Source organism: Pelophylax lessonae (genome assembly GCF_965119305.1).
Source record: "Pelophylax lessonae genome assembly, chromosome: 4".
In the NCBI taxonomy this organism is placed as follows: domain Eukaryota; kingdom Metazoa; phylum Chordata; class Amphibia; order Anura; family Ranidae; genus Pelophylax; species Pelophylax lessonae.
In genome coordinates, this window is record NC_138771.1 from 439,009,991 (window position 1) to 439,021,614 (window position 11,624).

Sequence of the window (11,624 nt, forward strand, 5' to 3'; positions counted from 1 at the left end):
CATATTATATGGTTTTGGTAAATCTAAAGGAAAAGAAAAATCTAAAGACAATTGTATAGTGTGTATCCAGCATTAGACAGGAGCCAATGAACCTACCAGCAGATCTTGGGAGGGAGGAAATCATGCAAACTCCATGCAGACCCATAGACGATCCGATGTCTGTGACTTGGATGAATCCTCCATCAGATCACAGCCTTGCAGAATGAGGCTGTGATTGTAACACCCAGAAATATTGCAATGGAATGATTATTTTTTTTTCCTCCCCCCCCCCCATCCTTTGGATCAAACAAGTAGAGGAGGAGGGGAGGGGGGAGAGGGGAGGAGCGGCTGGCTGTGTTTGTTAAGGCGGTGAGAAGGAAGAGAAGCCCCCATTTGCAGAGTTAAGGCATGCAACAAGCAGCTGGCAGCTTTGCATGGAGAGAGGCAGGGAAGGGATGCTGCTGGTAGAGTGCTGATCCCGGCCGGCTCCTCCCCCCGCACACAGACAGTGGACTCCGCTCTTCTCCCGGCTCATACACAGCTCTACACTCTACAGGACGGAGCTCTCCATCCTCAGCGCAGGAGGAGGGGGGTGATCGCAGGGGAGACGCCGGCACACACTCACACACACACTGCAAGACTCTCACCATCGTTTCTCTGGGACTTTGTGGATGTGACAAGCCAGCCCGAGCGATGAGGAGCGCTGAAGGGGGAGGCGGCTGGAGGAGACAGGGGGACAACACAGGTAAGGAAGCCCTAAAACAACTACTAGATCTAGTTTGGAGGAGCCCCCCCAAAAAGCGTGCGATCGGGGGTGGGAGGCTGGAATCGCTCATCGGATACTTATTGGACACATCATCTGCTTGCTGATGGGGGGACTTCATGGAGCACCCCTTTAAGTCATAGGGCGTCACCCCCACCCACATGATGGAGAAGTGGGGGGCGCTGTACCCCAATGTGGGGGTGTCAGCCGGCTGCTGCAAGTGGGGATGGATGCCTTGGATTGCTGCTTTCTGCTGCTGGGAGAGTCTGATCGTCCAGGACATTCTTTGTACAGGAGACCGAGGAATACTAACCATCAATGGTCCTTCACTGCTACCTATGGATGGGGGTGTCCTAGCACCCCCTTATGTCATTTATACAGACACTTCTTATCAGAGCTGGGGAACCCCACTTACTTCCACTCAGCAGAGCACGACCTAAGGGGGCTGATCACATCACCCCTAGATTCCTTATGGCTATAGAGAAGGGAATCACTACTACACACAAATCTGCACCCCAAAAATACAGACATGTCACAGTAGTATGGAGTGATTATTGATGATGTACTAAGGACTGGATGTAATGGGCTGGCTTGTAAGCAGAGTAGGATCCCTTGCATGGTCCTAGGGGGGCTGATCTCATTACCCCCTAGATTCCTTATGTCTATAGTGGGGGGATTTGCTACTACACCCCAAAAATACAGTCATGTCACAGTAGTATGGAGTGATGCTTGATGATGTACTAAGGACTGGATGTAATGGGCTGGCTTGTCAGCAGAGTAGGATCCCTTGCATGGTCCTAGGGGGGGCTGATCACATCACCCCCTAGATTCCTTATGTCTATAGTGGGGGAATCGCTACTACACCCCAAAAATACAGACATGTCACAGTAGTATGGAGTGATTATTGATGATGTACTAAGGACTGGATGTACTGGGCTGGCTTGTCAGCAGAGTAGGATCCCTTGCATGGTCCTAGGGGGGCTGATCACATTACCCCCCCCCCCCCCCTAGATTCCTTATGTCTATAGTGGGGAAAATCGCTACTACACACACCGGCACCCCAAAATTACAGACATGTCACACTAGTATACAGTGATGCTTGATGATGTACGAAGGACTGGATGTAATGGGCTGGCTTGAGAGCAGAGTAGGACCCCTTGCATGGTCTTAGGGGGCTTATCACATCACCCCTAATTCCCTATGTCTATAGTGGGGGGAATTGCTACTACACACAGATCTGCACCCCAAAAATATAGACATGCCACACTAGTATGGAGTGATGTTTGATGTGCAATGGACTGGCTTGTGTGCAGAACAGGACCCCATGCATGGTCCTAGGGGGGGTGATCACATAACCCCTAGATTCCTTATGTCTATACAGGAGGGAATCCCTACTCCACATCTGCACCCCACAAATACAGATCTGTCACAGTAGTATGGAGTGATGCTTGATGTACAAAGGACAGGATATAATGGGCTGGCTTGTGTGCAGAGCAGGATCCCATGCATGGTCAGATCATTTCTGTATTCCCTCTGTATAAAGAGGAGAACCTCTCTACCTCAGAGCAATCTGCACCCCACAAATATAGAAGATCACTGACCTGTCACAGTAGTGCATGGTGATGCTTGATGATGTACTAAGGACTAGTTATGAGATCATCTCTATAGTCCCTATGTATATAGAAGAAAACCTTTCTACCCCAGAGGGACCTGCACCCCAAAAATATAATGATCACTCTGACGTGTCACAGTATTGTGGAGTGATGCTTGATGATGTGATGGGCTGGCTTGTGTGCATAGCGGGACTCCATGCATGGTCAGATCATTCCTACATTCCCTATGTATATAGAGGAGCACCTCCACTCCAGAGGGATCTGCACCCTGACAATACAGAAGATGATCACTCTACAGAAGATGATCACTGACATGTCACAGTAGACTATATGATTGACTTGGCTCGTGTGCAGATCAGGACCCCTTGCATGGTCCTAAGAGGCAGATCGTATCATTCCTATTATCTCTATGCTGTATAGGGAGGAGAGCGTCCGTACTCCACAGGGTGGGGGGCTGTGTGATCTGCACCCCGGTAATACTGATTATTACATATCACAGTGGATACTTGAAGATGTATCAAGGAGTGGATGTGATGGACATGGCTTGTTTGCAGAGCAGGACCCCTTGCTTGGTCCTAGGAAGGCAGATCAGAACATTCCTATATTCTCTATGCTGTCTAGGGAGGAGAGCCTCAGCACTGAACTGGGTGGTTGGTTGTGTGATTTGTACCCCACTATAACAGATGATCACACTGACCTGTCACAGTATTAGAGATGCTTTCTAGTCATGGCTTGTGTGCAGAACAGAACCCCATACACTGTTATAGGGAGGCTGATCAGAACATTCCTATAATTGCTGTACAGAATGGAAAGCTTCAGCACTCCGGGGGGGGGGGGGGGTCTGTGTGATTCAGTACCCCAGTAATACAGCTAATTACACTGACATGTCACAGTAGTGTAGCGCAATGCTTGATGATGTACCAAGGAGTGGATGTGATGGACATGGCTTGTGTGCAGTGCAGGACCCCTTGCATGGTCAATGGGATGCCGATCAGAACATTCCTATATTCTCCCATATTGTATAGATGAAAGCCTCAGTACTCCGGGGGGGGGGGGGGCTGTGTGACCCCAGTAATACAGATGATCACACACTGACATGTCACCATAGTGTAGAGTGATGTACGAAGCAAGGGATGTGATGGACATGGCTTGTGTGCAGTGCAGGACCCCTTGCATGGTCAATGGGATGCTGATCAGAACATTCCTATATTCTCCCATATTGTATAGATGAAAGCCTCAGTACTCGGAGGGGGGGGGGGGGGCTGTGTGACCCCAGTAATACAGATGATCACACACTGACATGTCACCATAGTGTAGAGTGATGATGTACGAAGCAAGGGATGTGATGGACATGGCTTGAGTGCAGTGCAGGACCCCTTGCATGGTCAATGGGATGCTGATCAGAACATTCCTATATTCTCCCATATTGTATAGATAAAAGCTTCAGTACTTGGGGGGGGGCTGTGTAATCTGCACCCCAGTAATACAGATGATCACACACTGACATGTCACAGTAGTGTAGAGTGATGATGTACGAAGCAAGGGATGTGATGGACATGGCTTGTGTGCAGGACCTCTTGCATATAGGCTGATCAGAGCATTCCTATATTCCTCTTGTTACTCCAGAGGGTGGTGGAGGGGCTGTGTGATCTGTACCCCAGAAATATGATCACACAGACATGTCACAGTAATACAGAGTGATGCTTGATGTACTATAAAGAGTGGATGTGATTGAGATAGGGTATGGGGAGGGGAGACCCTGGTGTAGCCCAGATGACCACCTCTTATTCTACATATAGATTCATAAATAACACTCATTGCAGGTCTAATAGAATGGGAGTCCATTGCCTTTTTCTTTCAGCAGTAGCTGGCTATGTCCATACAGACTTGCATAAGCAGTATGACACAGGCATCTAGTGCTGTGCTGTCTCTAGCAGTGGTCAGGCTCTGTAGCTGTAATTGAGCTGTATTCGGAGGCAGTATTGTGATATAGGATATATGCATGGAGGTAAATGCTTCTGCTAGGAACACTATAACATATGTATGCTGGTGAAAAGCACCAAGGGTGGGTGGGAGGAAGAAGGTTGTGAGATATTCCACAGAGCAGATTGCAAGCCTGCATAACCTAGCTTTACCTTCTCAGCTCGGGTTTCCTGGCTTTGCACTGCCAGCGGTGGGGAAAGCAGCTGCACCTTCTCAGATAGGCAGGAGATGCCTGCAGGTGTCTTGTGAGCACTGATCCAGCCGGTTAGTCAGGGAGTAGTTCAGTGCAGGGCTGGGGGTCTTCTCACTCCAGTTATTACAGTGACTACATTAGTCTTATCCTTGGATGCACCTGCTGTAGCATCTACCTTTTTCCAGTCATCTGAAACCAACCAGCGTTCTATATGCTGTGGCATCCACCTTTTCTAATCTTCGAAACCAGTATCTTTCCATATGTACCTGCTGTGGTAGCCACCTTTTCTAATCTTCGAAACCCAACATCTTTCCATATGTACCTGCTGTGGTATCCACCTTTTCTAATCTTCGAAACCCAACATCTTTCCATATGTAGCTGCTGTGGTATCCACCTTTTCTAATCTTCGAAACCCAACATCTTTCCATATGTAGCTGCTGTGGTATCCACCTTTTCTAATCTTCGAAACCCAACATCTTTCCATATGTACCTGCTGTGGTATCCACCTTTTCTAATCTTCGAAACCCAACATCTTTCCATATGTAGCTGCTGTGGTATCCACCTTTTCTAATCTTCGAAACCCAACATCTTTCCATATGTACCTGCTGTGGTAGCCACCTTTTCTAATCTTCGAATCCCAACATCTTTCCATATGTAACTGCTGTGGTATCCACCTTTTCTAATCTTCGAAACCCAACCTCTTTCCATATGTACCTGCTGAGGCATCTACCTTTTTCTAATCCCAACATCATTCTATATGTGCCCTCTGTAGCACTCACTTTTTCCAATCATTGGAAACCCACCGTCGCCCTATATGTACCTGATGTAGCATTCACCTTTTCCAACCATCAAAACCCACCACAGTTCTAGATATGCTTGCTGTAGCATCCTCTATTCCAATAATAGGAAACCCACCGACGTTCTATATGTACCTGCTGTACCATTCCCCTTTTTCCAAACATTGAAAACCCACTGTTGCCCTATATGTACCTGATGTAGCACTCACCTTTTTCCAATCATTGGAAACCCACCATCGCCCTGTATGTACCTGATGTAGCACTCACCTTTTCCAACCATCAAAACCCACCACCGTTCTATATATGATTGCTGTGGCATCCAATATTCCAATGTGAAACCCACTGATGTTCTATATGTACCATCCACCTCTTCCAAACCTATGTTGTTCTATACGTACCTGCTGTGACATCCACCTTTCCAGGCATTGAAAACCGTCACACTCCTATTTTATGTAAGGCTTTTTTTTTTTTTGCCAATTCTAGTGCAATTTTGTCCCCCCATCTCCTCCTCTGCTTCTTTTTATTGGACAATATGTGGCATTTTATGTCGTCTTCTCAGTATTTAAAACAATCCTTACATTACCCACTGGCAAGTTGGCCAAGAGACTTATTTAATCAGCGAATGCCATTAAAATAAGCCAGTCTGACTGCCATAAACAGTTCTTATGACTTGGCACTTGGGAAGACGCATCAGAATTGCTGCCACGATGATAAAGGTGATGTATTGGCGGACAGATCATGTATGGCGTGTCAAATTTTTTAAAGATCCTATATGCCTGTCCATCAGGAATCGTGACACAGCTTTTTCTTGCACTGATACTAAAAAACAAAGTGTGTTCCAGCTTGAGTTGGAATTCTTGTCGAATTTATTGCTCTTGTCTTGCAATTTAAACCCATTTTAATGAAATCATTGATCGAGGCACTTTTCTAGTGGTTAGCGAACGTTATGCCTAGAACTGATCAAGCCATGTAGATTCGGTGGGTTAAATGCAGGGATATGGATTTGTTATCCTAATGCATTATAGAATATTTGACAAGCTATAGGGGTCTATGGAATGACATACATTATTTAATTTCTAATTTGTCCAGATCTCACGTGAGAATGGTGGTGGTGTATTATTTGGGTGGGTTGATAGAGAGAGGCAGCCAGCTTATTCATTCTTGTGCATATATCCTCTTCTTCTTTTTCTTTTCTCTTTTTTGCATTGCTTTTATTTTTGTGTAGCATGTGGGAAATGTTTGCTCTTTAACCCAAGGTATTGCTGATGAGTGCAATATGTAGCACCTGTTCTATAACCTTGCTGTTGCTACATGGAGTGCCTTTTTTCCCCCTCCTATTTTAACTATTTATGTTTTTCATTAAAACCTTCCGACTTCGTCTACCCAGTTCACAGATGGTGGGATACTGAGGAAGTTCATCTTAATTAGCAAATCTATTTCCTGTTCCCTCGAAATGGGCAAGATACGAAATGGGCAAGATACGTTCCATGTTTGGATGGACTCCATGAGTTGTTTTCCTTTTTTTTTTTTTTTTCTATATATGTTTTCTATATTTTTTCATTTGCTCCCATCCATTTGGTTGCAATAGGCAGGTCCCTCGTCCTAGGCAAAGCCACGATCATGGTAGCCCTGACAAGAACCCTCGTCATAGGCAAAGCCACGATCATGGTAGCCCTGACAAGATCCCTCGTCATAGGCAAAGCCACGATCATGGTAGCCCTGACAAGATCCCTCGTCATAGGCAAAGCCACGATCATGGTAGACCTGATGAGATATTCGTATTAAAGTAATGTCATTTTTGATGGTTCTTGTAAATGAAGCCGAGAAGGCTCTATTGATCGTTAAGTACCAAGTGCAGTCACCCATAGCAACCAGTGATGCTTCTATATTGATTACCGACAGGTTGCTATGGGTTACTGTTGGTTACCACTGCACTTTGCACGGTCCTCTGCTTCATTAAATAGGCACGGTTGACTTGAAAGACATTGGAATGTTGGCTGGTTTGGTGGTCACTCAGCGGTGTAGGTCACACCTCTGTTGTGTACGTACACAAAAGCTTGCAATCTCTCTGGTTGTCATGTCCCCATCCTTCCTGATTTTAATGAACGTCTGGCTCAGCTGCTGCAGACTCTTAAGAGCTGCCAGTCCCGACCTATCCCTGAATCCCCCCCCCCCCCCCCCTCCACTCGCGTCTTACCTAAAATGAGATGCGATCAACCTCGCTGGGCTGTTCTTTTCTGCCTAACGAACGGGTCTCCGTGAACGCTTTCATTATTGCTTTTTTTTAATCATGTTCCCTCTTTTGTATTGCCGTTATGTGTATTTAGTTGTTTACCAAACACAATGCAGGGGAGAAATGCGTAACAATGGAAGTATTGATCTCTTTCGAACCGCACAGATTTAACGCTTGCCGTTCTTGGCCACATAGACGGGCGGTAGATTAAGGTCCAGGAGGTTTGTTGTATTATAAATATAGAACGTATGTCTAATATCTTGTTCAAGGCACTGCAGCGGTTGATTTTGCTTCCACCGACGCTCAGTCACTTGGGGATATGCTTTGGTCCTTAGTCTGGGAATTGTTTGGCGGGGAGGGGGGATTTGTGCCACTTTTTTTTTTTTTTTTTCTTCCCCTGCCGGATAATGAAAGTCCATTCGCCTCTAGAGCTATCAATTATCTAGCGACTACAGCATTCCACTTGTGCTCCGCGGCAGTGAAAGTCAGGCTGTGTTATAGAGGCTGGCTAATCACGGTTCGCCAACTGTGGTCTGTGTCTGCCAGTAGAGTAAAGGAAGAGGATTATTCGTAACGAACATGTCGTGTTTTTTTTTTTCTTTCTTATGCGTGTATAGAAATCAGATTCAACAGCTTTTGTATTCAGTCGTTCGTAAATGCTTAAGCTGCGTTGCTTAGGTTGAAATAAGCTATCGGTATGTAGGATTCCCCTGTCAAGTCAGATTAAGAATGGAAAAAATGAAGGCGTTTAAAGACGTAGGGCTGGCGTATTTGCTTTTTGAATGTGCGCTTGCTTATCGGGAGAAAATCAGAGCCAGCGAGTGCGTTTTTGGTATGGGGGGGGGGAAGAATCGCGGCCAGCGTCGGCAAGGAAGCCACTGAGATCCGCTTAACACTTGTTGTCTCAACATAAAGCCTCGGTGTCTGTGTATTTGCAATATTAAACCTGCTTTCTCCAAGCTGTCACCTGTAGCTTCAACCCCACCCAGTCTCCACAGCCCCCCTCTACGATATTGGCCGTGCCTGCGTTCTTAGTGATTTTTCACAAGGCAGTGACTAGAATATATATGAATTTATGTACTTGGCTACGCACTCCCTCAGTGCGAGCGTTAGATTATTAATGATGGCTGTATGGTGAAATAAAAATTGAGTGACGCCGTGAAAGATCAGAAGCTGCTTTGCACATACGGGCTTGCCTAACAAGGCAGCACAGAGCGCGATGAAGTGCAGTAACCCGTGGCAACCAATCGCACGTCACTTTGAAGCAATCAAAGACGATGCGAGATAATTGCTAATTGGTTGCAGCGCTTCTCTTTGCGTATTATTTTTTTGTCTTTTATTAAAGACACCCAATTTATTAACTGCAGTATGTGAGTGTATATGCGTCAGACGTAAACATAGCCAGTAAGCTGTGTATTTTATTAAAGATGTATATGTGCGGATAGGCGTACATGCCTAGTGCGGTTGGCTTTATATTCATTTTTAAAAAAAAAAATTACCTTTTTAATGCGCCAAATCATGGCATATTAAAGGCTTAAATTTGATAGTATTATGCCTGATCCTTGATTCTGTGTTATGTCTCTCCATCTCGTTCGCTGTTTTTCAGGATCTGCAGTTTATTTTCTATGTGCTGTGCCAAAAAGCAGCCAGCACGGTACAGGGAATCTCATAAAACGTAGCGTGATTATGTATGTAATTGAATACAATGCACACTTCTAATGTACTGTTATAATGGATGACAGGAGCTGGCTTCCTAGAACGCAGTGAAAGCTTTGGCGAAAGCTGTGTGTGTGTGTGTGATAGATATATATTGTGTGTGTGTATATATTCTCCCCCCCCACCCCTCCTTTTGAGATGGTAGCACTTTGAATCACCCAGATTTGTAGATAAACTCCTTCAATATGCTGGGCGAGTCGGGCCTTATAGAGAAAAAAGTGGAGAAATTACCGTAAATCTCTTGTTTTGACACAGAAGTAGACCTACTGCTTTATTTCGGGTTGGCTCTTCGTGATTGGTGTTGAACCTGCAGAAAGTCCATTCCATCATTTAAAACATGCTGGACCCGTCAATTCTATATCCCCCCCCCCCCCCTGTTTGTGAATGTTACATTTTGATTGCTTACCGGCTAGACAGCTACAATTATGGACAAGGATATCCTATATGTTGGTGCCTGTACAGACCTAGTATAGTAAATGTCTGCTGCCAATCAAATTTCCTCTTTTATTGATTCAGAGTAAGCAGCGTAGAGAAAGCCGTTTGACGATTGGTTGCTGTAGTGTGCGGCGGTTTGCGCGTTGTTCACTGCTCCTGTTTAATACACTTGGCATTCTTGCGCGCGTAATCGCGACAACCGATGGAAACCACTGATCAGCGTGGTTGCTGAAGGCGACTCTGGTTTCAATGGGTTTACATGGTGATGCTCCTCTTTACGTTACTAATAAATAAGCCAACGTACTATCGTAATTAACATGTAACGTGAAGATTAACCCGATACGTTTTGTGTGTTTTTGTACTACGATGTGCCTTTTTTTTTTTTTTTTAATTGGTAACCACAGATCTATAGGGAAAAGCAATACCATGTTAATTATTTAGGATTGGTCATCTATCTGATGCCTGGCTACTTAACACAGAGCCTATATTTCTGAACCCTCTGGGGTATACAGCGTTTGGTAGTACTTTATAGCTCCAATGAGGCATGGCTAGAACTGATTATCATAGGTGTGTGTGTGTGTGTGTGTGTGTGTGTGTGTGTATAGTGGCAAAGGACCTATTTAGCAATAGATGACATTAGGAGGCGTCAAGCTTTTAAGTATTTCCCTTATTTAATATTTTTATTATTATTACTATTCTGAATTTATATAGCGCCAACAGTATGTGCAGTGCTTTACAATATAAAAAAATAAATAATATATATATATATATATATATATATATATATATATATATATATATATATATATATATATATAATATATATACTTTGTAGTAGTTTCTGTTGTGAAAAGTGGAAATAATAAAGGAAATTTTATATTTTTGGTGTATGTAGTTTCAGAAGGGTTAATCTGACGGGTCCGGTGCCATTTTGCCGCTCTTGGTTACTCCGCTGAATCTTCACGTTAAGAGAGGGAATATAAGTAATATAGCCGAAAGAACACTATGAAACAAAATACTGTGCATCGAAGCAAGCCCTTTTTTTTTTTTCTCATATTTAAATGCATGCTTTTATTCTGCCACCCTCAAGCGATGGGCACCCCTTTCGAAAACGTCGGTGTCCTTTATTTTGTAGCTTAGTTTCTGAACATTTTAGATGATACCGGAACACCTAATTGTGTGATGATCATTATTTTTCTGTTATTTTTATTTTTTTTTTCTCATTTGGCAATGGTTAGTGGAGGCTGTAATCGTTCTGACAGCCACTAGAGGCATTGTAGAGCCATAGAACAGGTGGGCAGCTGTATTGTCATCTTTATGTATACATGGTTTTTGAGACTGTACTTTCCCCAAATTTATGTGCACACGTAATGAAGCTGTGCAGCAGAATCAAGTCTCTTCGCTCAATTCTGACACTTCAGATTGACAGCGCTTTGCCGTAGAACAGGGACATTAGACGCGCAATAATTATTCAGGGTTCTGTCTTGGATTATAAGTGATCACACAAACAAGCATTTTACGTTGATGGGAATAGACGTCAGGCGTTGTAAAACTGTAGCCGTTTGACCGTTTATAAAACAGATGTTTGCTGAGTGCTGCACATAAATGAGAGAGAAGGGGAAACCAATAAAAAGTGCATTTTCGAAATAAATGATGGGGGCGCTAATTTAACTCATTCTTTTCCAGAACAGCTTTCGTGTTTTTTTTTTTTTTTTTTTTTCAGCGTCCATTCTAACCGTTCTAATTTCCCTATAATCTTCATAACTATCCATCAGATCAAACTTAATAGTCGATTGCAGATAAATCTTAACATTGTGACTGCAGAAAATCTGAGCGTACGGTATGTTGTATGAAAAAAACAAAAAGCTGCTTAAGAGAAAAAAGAAAAAAATTTCTAGTAACCAAACGGCCT

The 11,624-nt window shown here is 44.1% G+C and overlaps 1 protein-coding gene across 2 annotated transcripts in view; it reads left to right on the plus strand.

The window, feature by feature from the left end:
* Positions 1 to 672: 672 nt before the first annotated feature.
* PCDH1 (protocadherin 1) overlaps positions 673 to 11,624 on the plus strand; it is a gene marked incomplete at its 5' end in the record, with an annotated part of 305,412 nt that continues 294,460 nt past the window's right edge. For both annotated transcript variants that reach the window (XM_082256090.1, XM_082256093.1), the window contains one exon: positions 673 to 724. In XM_082256090.1, the coding sequence (XP_082112216.1) occupies positions 673 to 724 (52 nt within the window). The remainder of the gene's footprint in view (positions 725 to 11,624) is intronic.